Raw genomic sequence first — 20,149 nt, 5'->3', positions numbered from 1 at the left:
TTGGCATGAAAATTGGCATGTATGTTAAGAACATATAGAAAATGTAATCCAACGGTTGGATTTTCAAAATATGAATTTAATAATAAGTTATTGGTTGGTGTAACATTCAATAATAAGTTATTGACCGCGCCTTTCTCTAAATCCAACAATTTGATTGTGACCAATCTTTACCAGAATTAACCTTTCATTACACTCTTCAAATCCAACGGTTAGATTTCAAATATAAGTATGGCATGTGATGGACATGTGTAACGGCTATGATCATTTAATATATAATAGCTATGATCATTTTTTTTTTAATTTTCAATAAGATAGAACATGTGATAATTTTTGTTGTGTGGTATTTTTTTTAGAAAGTTGTATGGTGATTTTTATTGAGTATATCTGATTGTTTTTTGTTTTTAAATTTTATTTCATAACTCATTAATATTAGATTTTTAATATTTTGCACTCGTTAACTCACTTAGATATATAGATGTGTTTGATTCATGTACAATTAAAAAATGTATGACAAAATGGTAATTGCGAGTCAAAAATGGTAATGTATTTACTATAATAATTTATTATAATTTATATATTTATTATTATATTTTATATAAATTAAAAAATATAATTTATATAAATTATTATAATATATATTAATTATAATTACAATAATATATATATATTTATTATAATAATTTATATAATAATAATAATTATACATTTTAAATTATATTTATTTAAATTGTAATAAAATATATATAATTTATTATAATATAATGAAATATATTTATTATATATTTATTTATGTAACTTTAGTGTATACTCGCAACACTAGCTTAGTGGTGTGCAGCCCGCGTTTTGCCCAAATGGTCTCGAGTTCGAGATTGAGATTACTTATAATTTTTTTAAAATCTTAAAACTCTTATTTCAGATTTTAAAACCCTAGAGAGCATCATATAAATATGTCTTTTCTTTTCTCCCTAGCCTCTTTGCCTCTTAGTTTTAGCCGCTTTTCCTCATAAAAGAAAAAAAATCAGCAATCTTTGCCTCTCTAATTTTTTTAATAAGATCAGTTTAGTTGCTGGAAAAAAGTAGGAAAACATATTATGAATGCAACTATTTTTTTTTTTTATTGACTATTTGGAACCAAAATCAACGTCGGCGGCGGCTTCTCGTCCTCGACGGCGTCGATGAGCAGCAGTGGTGGTATTATTGGCAGAGGCCCTACTCGCAGAGGTACTATGAGATTTTGGAGAAGCAGAGAGGCTTGCCTGTTTGGCACCAGAAAGAAGAGTTCTTGCAAGTTCTCAAGGCTAACTAGACTCTCATCCTCGTCGGTGAGACCGGTAAAGAAAACCACTCGGGTTTGATCTTTGTTTCTCTTTTCTCGTAATATGTTTGTTTGCGAGAGAAACTAGAGGGCGAGGTTTAGGGATTTGCTAAATTAATATTTGCGCTTGAAATTTTAGATTAGGGTTTTGGTTGTTTAATATCTTATACTGACCTTTTGATTTTCTATTTGTTTGGGTTTATTATAATCATGTATGTGACCCTTTAATTTTCTATTTATTTGGGTTTATAATCATGAATAGTTTGGAATGGTTAGTGGCGAAAGCTTTAACTTGATAGCATGTATAAGTCTATAAGAGTATTTGATTTAAGTTTGTTGTATATTTTATTTGTTGGTTTTGGGTTTATGGATTGAAATCAGTGGTGGGTGTTTTAAAATGGTGGAATTTATGATTTTTTTAATCTGATCCGCTCCAAAAGCTATGGGATTTATTGGTTTTTTAGTACAACACCCTGGTTTCTTGAGACTAGGATTAAAAAATAGGTAAAGAAAGGGCATGGGAAGAGATGGAATTAATTATTGGAAAATTTAAAAAATCCATATGATTTAGAGAAGGTGGGTCTCTGACTGTTGTAGTGAGTCAAGTTTTCTAACCATTTTTTTTTTGTTATAATTTTTACTCTTTGGAATAGTTGTCTGTGATGTGGCTTTCATGGTAATCTTTGGTGAGAAGGCCTCAATGATTTATACTACTGTCGAAAACTAACCAAGTTCATTGATGTGGTTGACAATTTTTTACCCTGTGGGTTTGGGGATGTATTGGCAACGAAATCTCTAAATAAACTGCGTAATTGTTGATTTTGTTTATGGTAAAAAAAAAAAAAAAAAGATAGAGACCGATTTGGGAACGTGGTCTCTGTACATAATAATTCTCCATAATAATTCTCTATGTGGTGGATTGGTGTTTTGGATTCACATTCCATTTTCTCATCATTAACCAAAGGGTCAAACTTGTTGGGCCAACGGTTTGCTTTCCATGGAGATGGAAGAATAAGTGGACTATTTATTTATTATTAATATATATATATATATATTAAGAATCAAGAGTAAGTGGACTAGTCTAGTATAAATCTATAATGAGATTGACAACGAAACTGAGTACTTTGAAGTATTGGAAATTGGATTCCTTGACTTTGATCAGATTTCCAATTCCAATATCAACTCGTTAATTATGCGATAGACCCATGTCTAAAGTGGGGTTGCTGTTGATTCTCATTAAGGTGAAGTTTTGTACTTTCTCTTATTTTTCTGCATGATATAATTTTTTTTTTTACTCTTTTTATCTGATTATTATTGATTTTATATTCTTTTCTTGAAGGAGTAGAGAACAGACTCGTGCAATCTCGAGTGCCATGAGGTGTGGGCTAAGCGAAGTTTAATTAAATTAGTTTTTAATTCATGCTCTCTAATTTGCTCTGGGTTTTTGATTATTGTTTGGGTAAAAATCATACCTTTGATTGATTATTTGGTGGGTAATTACTTATGTTCTTGAAATTTATTAGTAGCTTAAGTTTGATTTCTCCAATATTTTGAATTCTGATTTTTTTGAGAGAGATTTTGAATTCTGATTAAAATGTTTAGATTTGGTCTCTAAAACAAGGAAGATGCGTGAAATGTTTGGTAAATTTGTTAAGGATGCAATGTGGACCCAGTCTTTAGTAGATTTGTAAGTAATGCATACTTAAATATCTATCCAATAATAAAAAAAGCCAAATCAGTTAATTTGTAGGAAATATGCATTTTTCTTTTTTGATAGGTTGAAAGTATGCATTTAGTTAAATTATAATTAAATTAAAGCAGACCAAACGGAATTTAATAGTGTTGGGTTGATTATTCTATAACCAATGAGTTCTAATAGGTTCTACCTAATGTGACACAAAACAAACTATATTTATAATGTTGATGTGGAAAAGTGTGGACTTTCAAACGCTTATGTGGCAACATATGAAAGGGTCACCCAAAAAGTCAAATGCTTTCATTTTGTATTTATTATATAGATGTATTAATTTTGTTGTCAACAACTAAGCTTCAGCAATATGACTTTTCCGTACAAGTAATTGTGTCATTGCTACCTAAAATATTTACATGTGCGACTGCTTTGAACTTAGGGCTTCTATGGCTAGTTCATGGAGTTTATAACTTAACAAGTTTCTGTATAAGTAGATATTTTTTAAAAGATACGTGAGATCTCCTGAACAAGGTACTACATGTCTTGGTATATCTTCACGTGTTTGTGTTACATTTTGAACAATATATTTTGTACATAAATTTTGATCTTGCTTCAAGCAGGTCATACAAATTTGGAAAGCTTGAACTTGGACTCATGTAGGATTGGCGATGAAGGGCTGGTTAACTTGACAGGTTGGTGTTAAAATGGTTTCCCTAATTTTCTCTTTTAATTCTAAATCTGTGTATTGATTTTGCAATGTTTCTGCTCCAATCAAAGAGGTTTAGTAGAAAGGTGTCTTCTACTACTAGAGATCATATTTATGAGAAAAGCTTTTCAGATTACAACAACAAATATGTGACTCTTTGTATTTCGTCATTTCCTTCTAGAAATGGTATAATGACAAATTTTCGTGTTTGTGATGTGACCTAATACTCGCAGTTGCTCAACGGCTATAGTTGCGGCTTTTTTGAGTTGAAGTAAGCCATCCTAATAATGAGGGTTTTCTTTTGAGCATATATGGTTTGTTCCATGTAATTAATATTTTATGTTGTGAAATTTTATGTGACACATGATAGTTCTAATTCATTAGAGGCAATGAAATCAGACCATCATTTTAATGAAATTTTAAAAAACTAACCAACACAGAATATAAACTAGCCTTTTAAGTTCTATGAAAATTTATTTGGGGTTATTCTCTAGTGGCTTGCTAAAATCAGGGAAAAAAATCAGCATGTTGAGTTCTCGTCACTAATTGTTAGTATCTCTTGTGTTTCCCTCAATGAAAAATGGGATTTTATTATGGAAATTATTGTGAGAAATTCATTTTGTTACAATTTTCTACTCTGTAAATATATCTCCCTTGTTTATAGGGTTTACAGATGATGTTAATTTTAAGTGCTATATATATAAGATTTAACATTTTAATGCTTTTGTTAATTCTAGGATTTAACTTGTTACTCTCTCACTCTTTGCTTGGCGTGTCTATTATATACTTCCTCCGGACTTGGATTGCACCCTTTTATCGATTTCATTACTCATGTAAAAAAAAATAAAAAATCCCATTACAAACTTGAGGTCCTAACTTAGTTGAGGTTGTGGATTCATCTTTTCATCCAAGCTTAGCATGAGTAAATTTGTGGAATCAAATTATAAACTTCTCTTCGGGGAAGCTACGTAAAAGTGTGGCAATCTAAGGGCAAGCTCATATTTATATCATTTTTAGCATAGCTTGATGGTGTGATGCAGGTTTTTATAGACATGAGAGCCGTATTTTGCATCGAATCACCAACCGATGAGTTGCAATCATAAGAAAGCTTTTTCATTGCTTTATAGAAGACTTTAAAGTTAGGAGTAGTCTAGGATATGTACTCTGTTATATGTTTATTTGGATATATTATTCTAGGATATGTACTTTATGGTTATAGACAATGTTATATGTATTTGATAATATATTTCTATGTTAATATTATATTAGTTTGGAGACATTTGTGGTGTTGTTAATTAATTACATTTGTGATATTGTGTTAGTAGAGCTAAAACTATTATAGGTTCTTTGTAACAGGTTCGAATGGAAAAAAAAAGAAAAAAAAAGAACCTATAGCGGCGGTCAAGCGCGCAATAGGTTCCCATTTTATAAATAAAATGGGAACCTATTGCGGCGCTTTTGACCGCTGCTATATGTTTGAACTATAGCGGCGGGCTATAAGCGCCGCAATAGGTTCCCATTTTATCTATTAAATGAAACCCTATTGCGGCGCTTTTTGACCGCCGCTATAGGTTCAAACATATAGCGGCGGTCGAAAAGCGCCGCAATAGGGTTTCATTTAATAGATAAAATGGGAACCTATTGCGGCGCTTTTTGACCGCCGCTATAGGTGAACACAATAGCGGCGGGCACGACCCGCCGCTAAAAGTCATTTGAAACAAATTCGAACGTTGTATAGCGGCGGTTTTATGCCCGCCGCAATAGACTAAAACCGCCGCTAAAAAGCGTATCTATAGCGGCGGGTTTTTGTACCGCCGCAATAGAGATACTGCGACGCGACAAGCCTGGCGGGTAGAACCGCCGCAATAGCCCCCGCCGCAATAGGTGAAATGTACCTATAACGGCGGTTTTTGGGGCTTTAGCGGCGGTTTTGGCCCGCCGCAGTAGCCCAGTTTTCTTGTAGTGAGAAACATGTTGCTTGGCATGTCTTCTCCAACTCCCTAAACTCTGACGAGTCCGTGTGTAGCGAGTAACATATGATAAACATCCCTTATCACATAGCACTTTAGATGATAAATTCCCCATTGCTCTTTTCCTAAAAACTTTATGTTCATCATATGAAAAATATTCAATATCCCCAACCATCTAACTGCTGGGAGCATAACTGTTCATTCATTTTCGGCTTATGATCCAAGCTCGTAAGTCTCTTTGGGGAAACTTTGGGAGTCGTGGTTTAGAGGGCCAAAAGATATGTTCAGTAAAGCTCCAGCGGTTTAAAGTTGATAAAAGAAACATGTTGCTTCGTATGTCTTCTCCAACTCCCTAAACTCTGACGAGTCCGTGTGTAGCGGGTAACATATGATAAGCATCCCTTATCACATAGCACTTTAGATGATAAATTCCCCATTGCTCTTTTCCTAAAAACTTAATGTTCATCATATGACAAATATTCAATATCCCCAGCCATCTAACTGCTGGGAAAATAATTGTTCACTCAATATCCCCAGCCATCAAACTGCTGGGAACATAACTGTTCATTCAATCCCTAGCTGTTGCTATACAAATTTGGAAATTTCATTATATTATTCTACATAAACTACATCACTACTTTCAGCTAAAATCCAACTCAAACATATGGCCTAATCTGATTGACTATCTTTTATCTCCAACTATATACACAATATTCATGATATCACTCATACCCAGCTGCTGTCTGTCACAATCAGACCATATATTTTTCTGCCAGCTGCCAGGATAGAGCATTTAATACTCTTTTTGCTCACCAAGATTATGTCACAGCACAATGAGACCTTGACTAAACCTCTAAACCTTCATTACCTTTCAACCAATCCTTCTATTACTTGCTAGAAATGTGTTGTAATGGAACCTTGCACCAAAAACATAAACACCCAAAAGGGGAAACATTTCCAGCAGAACCCCAACAATGCATTCAGCACTTGACACCTGGCTGGGAATGATATCAGCAGCCATTTAATGCTGAAATCCTAGCTGCCAGCTGCTATGCCAAAGATAGCAAGATACCCTTAAAAGAGATCTTACCATTTTCAGCTAAAACCATAAAGTAAATGCTGAGTGACCTCTCCAACACTTTGAAATCACCATGCTGACCTCTTTTCCTGACAGGACAGCTGGGACAGCTGACCCAGCAGCCTTAGCATTACTATTTTTTCCACATTTGACTAAAACCAAAACTAGCTAAACTAACCATCTTTTTCTTGCCAAAATACCTTTCTTTTTTGCTACTCTTCCCCCAGCAGCTTTTACTTAGAAATAGCAAGTATATCTTAAACCTAGACATACCATTTTTGTCCAAATCTTAAGATGGATTTTCTGAAAATTCATTGCAAGTTAGGACAGATTTTGGCTGATATTATTTGCTAAAATACCCCCTCAAACTCAATTTTAAATAGGACCCCTCATCAACACCTCAAGGGGGAGGAGACCAAGGGAGAAGAACTCTTTCACAAACCTCTCTATTCTCTCTCCCTAAGCTCTGAATGAAGTTCTGAGTTTTTAGTTTCAAAATCAAGAACTAAACTCTTCAGCCCTTCGCTCACAAATGCCTTCATAAGCCTTCATCCATCCTCCAGCAGAAAATCCCAGCAGTACATACTAGCAAAAAAGCCCAGCAGTAAATTCCAGCAACAAATCCCAGCAACTTTGCTAAACACACTATAACCCTATTATCTCTCTTATACTTATTCTCTCACTTTCTATATTCAGAAAATACACTTATCTTACTGCTCTTATCTCCAAATACTTAAACACATCTCTATACTCCTTTCTTACAAAATCTTTTCTCTTGGAAAGCAATCTCTACAACTCCTCCAACAGTTGTAATCTCATATTTTTACTATCTTTAACTACCATATCTCTCATACTTCCATACATCATACATGTTACAAATACTACATCCCACAAAACATCTCTTTCCCCACTTCTCTTACACAATCTCATACATATTTACTACACCGTTACATATAACACACTACAACTCTTCTAAACTCCACTCTCATACTTTCTCAATATGAGGTTCTACTGTTTTGCTGCTTATAAACACATATCAATACTCTTATCTATCTCTCTTACAAAAGCTCTTCTCATGGGAGACATAAACTTTTAATGCTAAAGTCCTTCTCTTAGAAGGTACCAAGATCTCATATCAAAGCCCTTTTCATGGAAGGAACAAATCCATCTTACATAAAGCCCTTATCATAGAAGGGACAAATCCATCTTACATAAAGCTCTTCTCATGGAAGAGACAAATCCATCTTACATAAAATCCTTCTCTTAGAAGGCATAAATACTCCATGCAAAAACCCTTCTCATGGAAGGCAATACTATTTATAACTTCACAACAACTAAAAGAGCATTGTCAAGGGAAAAACTCATTTAAGTGTATGATAAGAGGAGCAAGCTTAACCAGCCCCTACACACAGCTGGACACACTCTCTCTCCCTCCAGTTGCACCCATTTTCCCCCCTCAATCTTGAAGTTATCATGGCAAACTGCCTCTCTACTGCTGGGGTTACTCTGTTGGGATATTATCAGCTCACAGAAGCTGTATAGCTAGGCTACAAACCATACAAAGATAAGTGACTTTGCTTCCTTATCTTTAAATTTATATTATTGAGTACATGATTACTTCACATTTAAATACATATTACTTTATTCCAACTATTAACTAAGGCTTAAATTCATTTAAATGCATGATAAGAGGGGCAAGCTTAACTAGCCTCTACCACTAGCATTCTGTTAGAATCCCATCAGTTCACTGATGCTACATAGCTGGACTACAAACCATACAAAGATAAGTGACTTTGCCTCCTTATCTTTAAATTTACATCATTGAGTACATGACTACTTTACTTCTAAATAAATACTACTTTATTTCAACTACTATTACAACTACTAATCAAACTTATTATATCAAGCACATATTACATATTTATTCAATCATTATCGTGATTTTTAGACTTTGACTTTAATAGTTTGGTAGGCTTAAAAGGTACACCGGTAACCGTTGGACCACGTGGCCCAATATTGAGTTCCAGGACACAACTCTCCAAAAAGAACCCCGGCCTAGCAAGGTCACTAATCTAGTGGATAACACGTGACCGAGCAACCGAAAAAGGCCCCCGAACACTAAGCTAAGAATATGCAACTCCACTAGTGAACATATAGTACTATATGTTCAACACACCGATGATATAACTATTGAAATTGAGAATTTATTGCAACATAAAAAAAAATCACTACTAATGCTAACGTAGACAACCCATTTTAGAACTAGTGAAAATTCAAATTATCATTTCAACAATGAGAGAGATACTTGCTATAAGCCAATTACACAATATAACAATGATATAAACCGTGGACCAATTTTGTGAAGTGAAGAAATTGTAGGCCATGAGCCCGAGTCGAAAGCATGGGGAATCTTGGGCAAAGCCAAATTTATATGGTTGGATGAAATTTGGACCTTTTTAGTCTTCAAGTGAACTTGACCAAAGATCCATTCTTTTTTCTTTAATCTTTATAAAGTATGATGGGTGGAATGAGTTGGTTAATAGAATGGACTGTGAAGAAGAAAAAGAAGATTTTACAAGCATCAACTAAGAAGTAAGAACATATTTTACATAAAATTATACACAATACTATAGTGCAAATCTAAGATACATAAGCAGTGTCGCTTATGAAAACCTTTTCCTCAATTTTTTTATTCACTCTTTCCCTCTCCTCTAAACAAGGAAAAAAGAAGAAGAATATTATAATATGATGTGATGGGTAGATTGGGTTTGCTAAGAAAGAAAAAGATTTTTTTTTGTTAAATGAAAAAGGGGGTCTTCGATGTGGCTCATGCCATATGACAACACTAGGTAATACTACGTGTAATACACGGGCCTTTTTGAAGCTAACATTCAAACTGCTCATCTCTGGGTACTAGGACAAGGATTCCTACCATCAAGTCACACTCCCGTGTTTTAATATGATGTATCCAAAATGAAAATGACATGTAGCCATGTAGAATATGTTATAAAGGTAATTATGTAAAATAAAGAAAGACTTTTGGGTGATCTTGTTTTTATTTAACATAAACGGATGAGAATCCTCTAAATATATTTTATAAAAAAAACGTGTGTAACCCTTTACTTGACAAATCATATAATTTTTTTTTAAAAAGAATTTTATTAGGATATTTTTTCATAACAATATTCATTACATTGCTAAAAGAGAGAGATTTGATGTAGAAAATAGTTGGCTTTTGCACGAGTGTAATTTGAAGAATCTTTAGATAGACCACTTTGTTTATAATTACAGACATGAAAATTTTCAACACGCAAATTTGTTTATAATTACTTTGTTTATATAGCTTCAATTTTAAGCAAGCATTGAAAGTTCAAGGAAGCACTCCAATCAATCCAAGGTCACCAAACGCATGTCACTTTTGTCCTCTTACCACCATACTAGGACCCGTTATTGCAAAATATTGGTCTAAGTTTAATGATGATATTGCAAAAGGGAAAAAGAAAAAGAAGCATCTCTTCCATGAAAATGCTTCTAACTTCTAAGGTTTTTAGACATAGTCACATGCATGGGCGGAGCTGTTATTGGATTGCCCCCCCTAAATTTAAAAAAAAAAAAAATTATTATATTAATAGGTACTAATTTTAACAATTTTGTTCAATAAAATTACCCTTTACCCCCCATAATAATGCCATCAATTTTTTTAAGAGTAATCTTATAGCCAAAAACGTTTTTACAATGTTTATACAAACTATTGAAGTAGCAAATTCTTATTAGTTCATACACTTGCATTACTTTTTATATATCAATAACCACTCATCACATTAGCAATTTGTAAAAATTTAGTAGTTTTAGCATTTTTCACCTTTTAAGGACATAAAAAATTAATAGATTAAATCTAAAACAAAATATACAAACTCAAAAAAATTAGCTCAACAACAAAAATTACCAATATAATAAAACTAAAAAAATTAAGTCCAATCAATTTATTTTACCCAGAACAAACTACTTGGCCATTTAAAAAATTTTAAACAAAAATCCTTAGTAGTAAAGTAATAGACTCAAGGGTCGGAGCCGCCGCACACAGTTAGCAGCAAAGTTGCCCCCCCTAACTCCAAGTCCTGGCTCCGTCCCTGGTCACATGGAGCTGGTATCTATTATGAGCATACAATTTACAAGCAAAATGATTGATTTAGAGGTAGGAATGCCTAAGGTATCGGGAAGCTGAGGAGGATATCTTCATCTAAACAACCCTAATTTTGTGAGAAACTTATGTGTTATTACTTATTAGTTCAAGGGAATAGTTTTAAAAAGACTATTTATTGACTTTGCCTTGGCTGCTGTTATTAATCATCTGTCGTGTGGATAGATAGAAAGAAATGCTTGAATTCATGGACACAGAATTATATGAGCTGAGCTTTTGAAGGTTATAAGCTTTGATCTTATATACAGATTGTTTAGTTGCAAGGCTGTTAATTAAGTATTCCTTTCCAAAACAAAGCTCATTGATTTAGTATTTAAAAAAAGCCTCTTTGCTATTTTTAGGACATTTTATTTTTATTTATTTATATGTAAAGGGGTATTTGTGCGTGGTAAATTGACTTTTGTAACTAACAAGTGCTAGTATATTGTTGTAGTGTTTGAACATGTAAACTAAACTGACTTTTGTAATCAACAAGCGACAGTGCCAAAACATGGAAGTATTGTAAATAGTAAAAAAAAAGAATATTCAGTCATTATTATTATTATTATTATTATTATTCTTTTGTATTTTAGCATATATTGTACTACAAGGACATGTATTGTCCTTAGAATTTTCTTATCTTTTGGTTTGTCTTCTTATAAGACAACATGTCATCTTCCTCAGTATTCGCTACAGTTTTCTCTTTTTCTTTGTGTTAGTGTTTGAAACTGGCAGGGCGTGGGGGTGTGTTTTCCAAACCAATGACACAATAATAGATGGGACAATTTATCAAAAAATGAGAAGGGAGAAGGGAGAAGGTGAAAAGCCCATTAGCATTTCCTTTCATGTATTAGCATTTAGTAGCAAAGTAGTGCAGTAGTGGAGTGCTTGCGTTATCTTTGGGCCTGTTGCAGCTCCCTATTAAAGATGGGCCTGCTTGCAGCTTGTATGTAATAGTTTGACATTTGTACTGTTTTTGCCCATTCTTCTTCAAAAGAAAAAGACGCTCATGTTTGACCCAGCCCAACTATCCCTAATACAAGCTTACTTAAAAAATACAAAATACGATAGAGCTCATCAGCTCAACATTGCTCACAGGCCTTATTGAATCTCCAATGATTCCCTTCCCAATTTTTTTGGGGAAAATTTTAACGAATGCGCTAATTGTATTAGTTTATGAAATATTGTTAGAAACCTTTTTATGAGACCAAAAAAAAAAAAAAAACTGATTTTTTACCTGTCAATTAACAAATATCCTAATAGGATTTATTAACAAGACCCTTTTATTTTTTGGGGATCGTTAAAAATTGAATGTAGAAAAAATACAATATTTGAAGGGTCACAGCTTCAATTAACAATCCATAATGAACTAAATTGCCAATTCATTGAAACTGATACTAAACTAAACATAACTATTAACTACATGAGGATAACAATCCAACTATTAATAGAAACCCTTTATAAGAGAGTCATGGAATTCTTGATTTAAGAAATTGCAATTTCCCAAACCAACAGATCCTCTATCGAAACTCGCCAAACTAACAGATTCGATCAAGCTCGAATTGAGAGTCGATCAATCCATTCAATGTGGCGGTCAATGATAGCTGACTCTTTTGAAATTTGACAGCTTTCAGGTTGAGTGACGGGTCATTGCAAGAAACCCAATTCCAACAGATCTCCACCTTTACTTGTTGTCATTCTTTGCCAATATGAGGGTTTCTCTATGAGATTCTAGTCAGATTGTGAGTAAATCTAATGAGATCTTGACATATCCAATGAGCTCTACTCTTCCTGCTAAAATACCGACTCCAACCTACATCCAATCACCACTCATAACAATTAGAGCTGCTCAAGCCTCCATTCATTTTGGGTTCATAACAGGTTTCATTTCCCACCTGAAGTGATCGAGTTGAGCACAAACCTAACCCAAACTGACCCGTGAATAGCTCTGGTCTTCACCATCAATAAAATCAACAATGACTGCGGTCAATGTAATAGGAATAATATTTTTCCTTTTCCTAACCATATTTATTTGGACTCTCTTCTTCTTCTTCTTTTTTAATCTATTTTTTAAATTCAATAGTTGGGAGAGAGTGAATTTGAACCCGGAATGTTTCATTTGGAAACATCAAAAAATGCTAACTAGGTAAGAAATACAAATTTTTTTACTTTTTGTATTCTATTTTATACCCACTAATTTGGTGGAACATAATATGAAATACAAAAAGTATTTCTCTTTTTTATTAAGAAATGTGACACAGAATTTGTATTCACCTATTGAGAAGCTCTTGGCATTTTGGACTCTCTTCTTAAAGGGTTGGTGTGGCATTTTTCTCTAACCTTTTTCTCCCTTAACAACAATGAGACATATAAATGGGCCAAGCCCTCTTACTTGAATACCATAAACAAGGTTGGAAAATTTTTAGTTAAGTTGGTCTGGACATAGACCATACTCAAGTTCAATCATTCAACCTTAAAAAAAAAAAATTTCAATCATTCAAGAGGCGATTACGAATCCCATCCAGAACGTGCATAAGCATAAGACAAAAAAAAACGTGTAAACCTCACGTTGGTCGTAACTCATAAACAGCTTTTATATATGGTTTTCAAAGTTCTTCAACCAAATAAAAAAAACACTAAAGTTTCAATTTTCAACTTTGTGGAAGAAAATTGTCTTGTTGATTTAACCTGGTAATTACAATTCCCAATTGTCTACCTCCCTCAGTCAATGATTGTGGAGGTAGTTGAGGACGGTGAACGATCCTGTCCTTCCCTCAATTTGTGCTATAACATAGTTTAATTTATTCTGCCAAGAACAAAAAAACCAGCTGTGGAGAACCTCAACAGGGACGTGCACTCAACTCACATGGATTGCTTAGTGAGTGTTCGATGTTTGGTTGACAAGAAAGACAAACTTTCACTAAAGTCAATCAATTTATGTAATTTCTTTTGTGCCAAAAGAAAGGTCAAAAGGCTCTGAGTTTCCAGATTGAAATTTAGTAGCTACAACCACAAATTGTCTACAAAAAGACATGACAAGAAATTCTCTTAGTTTGTAAATCTATGGGATATGGGATTACAAGACAAAAGTTATGGGATTCTCTTCACACACACACATATATATATATATATATATATATATATAGATTCAAGTTTCAATTAATGTAACTATAAATAATGTTATTTCATCCGATATTTGTTAATTAGATGTGAATGTTGATATATTCATTGTGTTATATATATTACTTAAAATCTTAATCCTACCAAATATAAATTTAAAATCTTTTGTTTTTCCTTTTTTATTCCCTCGTCCTCTTCACCTGCCAACAGTAGGCCATGTTCTCTAAGGCACCATTTTCAAAGTTCAATGAACACAATATATTCTATAAAAAAAATCTGCAGCATCTACTTCTTCCTCACTCATTATCTTTTTCTTCTTCGGTTTATTTTTCTCTTAGTTTTTTCCTCATTGCAACTTCAAGTTTGCAATTTGCACCATTTTTTTTCTTTCCTTCAGTTTAAGCATGCAACAACACATCTAGAGTAAAAACAGGTGAGCCCATTCTTTCTTTTCCTTTATATTACCCACGTACCATTTTATTTTATTTCATTATTAGATTAATATTTTAAAATCTCAGGTAAAAAGATTAATCGAATATTAGTTACTTATTTATTCATAAATTCATTTTTGTATGTAATTTAAAATTTTAAATAATAAAAAGCTTCAAGTTTAAATATCATATAAATGTGATAGTTATTAATTTCTAGTTGTATGTAAGATATAAAGAGATAATTGAATGGTGAATTTGTGAAAAAACATAGTCAATTAATAAAAATTGCAACAACATAAATCAACTCTCTTTGGAAGATCCATTCATTCTTGTTTACAATTAAAAACAAAAACAAGTTTCTCAAACAAAAAAAACAAAAATGGAAACATTTTTATCCTATTATTAGACAACTAACTAAACAAACTGAACCTTCTTACTCTTCTCTCCTCCCTCACCGATTTCAGATCCCCTTTTATTCTGTCTCTCTCGACATTATTGTAACTGTGTAACTCTTTTCTCTGTCTTCCTCTTCATCAACTCTGTCTATCTTTTCTTGCCTAGTCACAACTCACAAGGGAAGATAGCAACACATTCTTTCATGGTGTCAAACGTGTCAGACATGGCCGAGGCCGGAGAGGGATCATCATCGAAATGGATTCTTGAAAGCATTGAGATTGATCCACTGGTGGACGTTCCTATAGGAAACAATGAGCTGGATGAGACTAGCAGCCCATTCAAACCTTTGAAACAGATAAAATCCTTGAAGAAAAGCACTAGTAGTGTAAGGAAAAGGAACGGTATCCAAAGTAACAACAATGTACATAGGATGGGAAGAATGGCATCTGGGGCATCTAGAGGCCTTAAGAGCTTACGCTTCCTCGACCGGACAATGACTGGGAAAGAAGCCGACGCCTGGAGGTCCATTGAGAAGCGCTTCAATCAACATGCACCCGATGGGAGCCTCTGCAGAGACAAATTTGGAACTTGCATTGGTAAATTGAAACAAAAGACAATGTATTTGCTTTAATGGAATACAATGTGAGGCTTTTAAATTTAAATATTTTTATTTATAGGAATGGGAGCAGAATCAAAGGACTTTGCCGGGGAATTATATGATGCCTTAGCAAGGCGCAGGCAAATATGCACAACAAATGGGATAACAAGAGAAGAGTTGAGACTGTTTTGGGAGGACATGACTAACCAAGACCTTGATTCTAGGCTGCAAATATTCTTTGACATGTAAGTAACTTTCTTTTCTCTCTCTGGCATATATATATATATATCGTGCATAATAATGCATGAGGCATAAACCAGAATGAGGAATGTAGAAAATGTATTTCAGGTGTGACAAGAATGGGGATGGGAAGCTGTCAGAGGATGAGGTGAAGGAGGTGAGGAAAAAGACCTATATGAATTTATTGTTTCTATCCTTTCTCTTTTCTTCTTAAAATGTTCATCAGTCAGAATTCTGAAAATTGTTATGTAAAAGGTTATAGTTTTGAGCGCCTCTGCAAACAAGCTAGGAAATCTTAAAAAGCAAGCCGCGATATATGCATCTTTAATCATGGAAGAGCTTGATCCTGACCATCAAGGGTATATAGAGGTAAAAGATCTTTAATTTTTGAAGCTCATTTAGTTTCCGTTCTTCTTGTTTTTTTACCATTCCTGGTATACATGTAGAGGCAAAGCATTTCTTCTAAGTTTCTGTTCCAAACAGATGTGGCAACTAGAAACTCTACTAAGGGGAATGGTGAGCCCTGAAGATGGAGGTAACCAGAAACTTTCCAAGAGAACTCAAACTCTAACAAGAGCTATGATCCCCAAGAGATACAGAACTCCTGTTAGCAGATTCTTATCTGAAACTGGGGAACGTATACATGATAATTGGAGGAGAATATGGGTTGTCACATTGTGGTTAACCATCAACTTGGTCCTTTATCTTTGGAAGTTCAATCAATACAAGCACCATGGGGCATTCCAAATCATGGGTTATTGTGTCTGCATTGCCAAGGGTGCAGCTGAGACTCTGAAGTTCAATATGGCTCTCATCCTTTTTCCTGTTTGTAGAAAGACTCTTACTAAGTTTAGGTCAACATTTCTCAGTAGCTTAGTTCCTTTTGATGATAATATAAATTTCCACAAGTTATATGCACTAGGAATAGCCGTTGGGACTTTTGTTCATGCTACAATGCACATAACTTGTGATTTTACAAGGTTGGTATCATGTCCAAAACAAAAGTTCATGACAATTCTAGGGTCTGATTTCAATTACAAACAGCCAAGTTACATGGATTTGGTGGAAAGTACCCCAGGTGTAACGGGGATTCTAATGGTCATTATAATGGTTTTCTCCTTCACATTGGCCACACATTCGTTTAGAAGAAATGTCATCAAGTTACCATGGCCTCTCAACAATTTGGCCGGGTTCAATTCCTTCTGGTATGCACATCATTTGCTGGTTCTGGCGTATATCCTCTTGGTCATACATGGCTACTTCTTGTTCCTCACAAAGGACTGGCAGAATAAGACGGTATGTATTGATTTTCAGTAATAGAGATATCCTAGTATTTGCAACTTCTCCATTGAGCATATTCTAGTTCAATCACATATCATTCAATAAATTGTCAATAATCTATTCTATAAAATAATACAAAATAACTTCAAATTTTGGAATGACAACATATATTTCATCATCAAATAGGCATACACAGGGAATAACAAACATAGTCTTCCAGGATTTCATCTTTAGATTTCTGATAATATATATTGCCATTGGCTTCTTGATATTTTCATAAAAATTTCCCAACTAATTGTAACTCCTTCCTTGTTACTGATTTAATACGAGTGTCACCGTGGCATCTTAATTGTGTTCCACGAATGATTTTTGCTCACTTAGTACTGCTTTTCAACATTAAGCATTGCTCTTTCCTTTATCTACTTTCAGTCTTAATTAAGTCCTCCGGAAGTCCTTGGAACTCTCACTAAATTCTGTTTCTCACTTCATACATGAATACCATATTCTAAATCATTCCTGAGGACAACTATATCTCTAGTCTGCTATCTTTACTTCACTACAGGCCATAACTTGGTGCTGAAAATATGTAGCATTTCTTTTTTATGCAGACATGGATGTATCTTGTTGTCCCTGTACTATTATATGCTAGTGAGAGAGCTTCTACACTAATTAATGAAAGAAATCATCAGGTTGACATCATTAAGGTAAGTGTTATTAACTTCATGTCAACTTATATACAAATTGAGGAAAATGAAACAAACTCATCCTATTTCTTGGACATTGCAGGCAATCATATACACGGGAAATGTTTTAGCACTATACATGAGCAAACCTCTAGGATTCAAGTATAAAAGTGGAATGTACCTTTTTGTCAAGTGTCCAGATATATCAAACTTTGAATGGTAAAATAAGTCAGATACAATGATAATTAAAGTAACCCATCTGCAATCTCTATACCCAACACTACTCATTTGTTGCAGGCATCCTTTCTCCATCACTTCAGCACCAGGAGATGACTACTTAAGTGTCCACATAAGGACCTTGGGAGACTGGACTACAGAGCTTAAAAACAAATTTGCAAAGGTGATGTACACATTACAATTACATGCTACGCACATGCATATTATCATGCCTAAGCCACAATAGTAAGTCACTTTTTTCTGAAATCGCATTGGAATCATAATCACAGGATTTCAATTCTTCCTTATGCCTAATGTCTTCCGGACCTTGTAAACATCCTGGAATTTTGAGGCACATATTCCAAATTCTTTTTTCCTACAACATACTGAACCAAAGAAATGCAGGTCTGTGAGGCCCAAAGTACCCAAACAAGAAGAGGAAGTCTTGTGAGAATGGAAACTAAAGCGCGTCCAAACTATGATATTTCACAATCAGAGTGAGCAGAATCCTAGACAAACCTTTTTCACAATTCTCAGCGTGGTATCATAACTCAAACCTCCTCTTTTTTTGGCAGATATCCAAGGATCCTTATCAAAGGACCATATGGAGCCCCAGCTCAGGATTACAAGAAGTATGACATCCTTTTGCTAATAGGTCTAGGAATTGGGGCCACTCCATTCATCAGTATTCTAAAAGACCTCTTAAACCATATCAAGCCAACTGACCTTGAAGATGTAAGTCAAAATGCAAACCATATATAAATTTGTTGGAGATATGTGGACATATCTGGTATTGACTTTGAAAAAGAATTTAAATGCAGGATTCAAGACAAAACAATTCATCATGGTCAAATAAGAAGGGTCCTGAAAGAGCATATTTTTACTGGGTAACAAGGGAACAAGGCTCCTTTGACTGGTTTAAAGGTGTCATGGATGATATTGCAGAGTATGACCACAATGTGGGTTTGAAACATAGAACAACTTCACTTCAAATTTTGTGCATTTACATTAATCAATTGACTAGAACCTTTGTGTGATCCTTATATGTTGCAGAATGTAATAGAAATGCACAATTACTTGACTAGTGTCTACGAAGAAGGAGATGCACGGTCTGCACTTATTGCTATGGTGCAGCAACTGCAACATGCTAAGAATGGAGTTGATGTTGTCTCTGAAAGTCGGGTATTACCTTAGTGCACAAAAACTCTCATGTAATGCAGTTATAGTAAATTTTGAGTATGTTATTTAATATGTCATTACTACAGATACGAACACATTTTGCAAGACCCAACTGGAAGAAAGTTTTTTCCGACTTGGCAAGTACACACCAATCATCAGTAATAGGTAATGCCTTTTCTGATAATTTAACAACCAATTATTATGATGATCTTAAGCTGCAAACTTTCAGTTATAAGATACTACTAGTTGATTATTAAATATGCTGGTGTTGTTGCAGGTGTGTTTTACTGTGGAAGCACTGTACTTACCAAATCACTAAAGAAGCTTTGCCAAGAATTTAGTTTAAACTCATCAACGCGCTTCCACTTCCACAAGGAGAACTTCTAGTTTAGCTATTTCACAATGGCAAAACTTTAGTAGACACACACTTTATTTATTTATTTATTTATTTTTCATTTAAATTAAAGATGTTCCTCTTCCTGTTGTTAGTATTGTACATTCAGAAACGTATAGGCATATGTACAAAGCAGGTAAAAAGTTTGAATTAGAATTTCTATAAAGTTCACGTTTGTGCTAGATTTACCTTGCAACCATGTTTCTTAGCGTTCCTTCTGCTCTTGCTATTAGCTTTCAAACTTCTTTCATGCTAAGCTCACAAACTTGGTCCTATAGTATTATGTGGGAAATACCTTTGGTACAACAGACTTGATCTTCTGTCACATTTTCAACCAAAAGTGAAGTTTTTTGAACCCCTACATTGCTTCCAACTTACCCTTGCCATTTCAATTCTTTGACGTATCTGCCATCAATATAAATAGTAGTTGAGGAGGAGATGCTTTACATAAATGAAAGTTCATAAGTGAATTCTAAGCTAAAAACAAAACAAAGCCATCCAAACAATTGAATAAGCAATGAAGAAGCATGACCTAAAAGTTTAAGTTGCCAAACTATTTCTCCATAAATGTTTATTTCTTTTTACCATTTCGAAGAGATACATTCTGATTTTTCCCCATGGTTCTAGACTTCTAGTAACTCATGATATAATTTAAAGATACCTGGGTTCTGT

At 34.0% G+C, this 20,149-nt stretch overlaps 1 protein-coding gene and 1 long non-coding RNA gene across 3 annotated transcripts; both read left to right on the top strand.

The window, feature by feature from the left end:
- The first annotated feature begins 1,702 nt into the window (after positions 1-1,702).
- On the top strand, positions 1,703-5,078 carry LOC142608286 (uncharacterized). Its single transcript, XR_012839456.1, has 3 exons — positions 1,703-2,386; positions 3,093-3,697; positions 5,054-5,078. It is a non-coding gene; the product is annotated as an uncharacterized LOC142608286 (long non-coding RNA).
- A 9,308-nt stretch (positions 5,079-14,386) lies between these two features.
- Positions 14,387-19,659, top strand: LOC142607916 (putative respiratory burst oxidase homolog protein H). Of its 2 annotated transcripts, XM_075779584.1 has the most exons (15): positions 14,387-14,492; positions 15,052-15,482; positions 15,564-15,729; positions 15,833-15,881; positions 15,980-16,093; positions 16,208-17,020; positions 17,614-17,709; positions 17,792-17,907; positions 17,986-18,088; positions 18,310-18,401; positions 18,480-18,639; positions 18,726-18,863; positions 18,958-19,086; positions 19,170-19,248; positions 19,361-19,659. In XM_075779584.1, the coding sequence occupies exons 2-15, from the start codon at positions 15,089-15,091 to the stop codon at positions 19,468-19,470; spliced, it is 2,559 nt and encodes an 852-aa protein (XP_075635699.1). In that variant the 5' UTR covers positions 14,387-14,492; positions 15,052-15,088; the 3' UTR covers positions 19,471-19,659. The 2 variants fall into 2 exon arrangements, with proteins under 2 accessions (XP_075635699.1, XP_075635700.1); XM_075779585.1 differs by lacking the exon at positions 14,387-14,492 and having other exon boundaries at positions 15,021-15,482.
- Positions 19,660-20,149: the final 490 nt, after the last annotated feature.

This window comes from Castanea sativa, chromosome 8 (assembly GCF_040712315.1).
Source record: "Castanea sativa cultivar Marrone di Chiusa Pesio chromosome 8, ASM4071231v1".
Taxonomy (NCBI): domain Eukaryota; kingdom Viridiplantae; phylum Streptophyta; class Magnoliopsida; order Fagales; family Fagaceae; genus Castanea; species Castanea sativa.
Note: the sequence above shows the minus strand (reverse complement) of the source record. Positions and strands in the feature narration are given on the sequence as shown.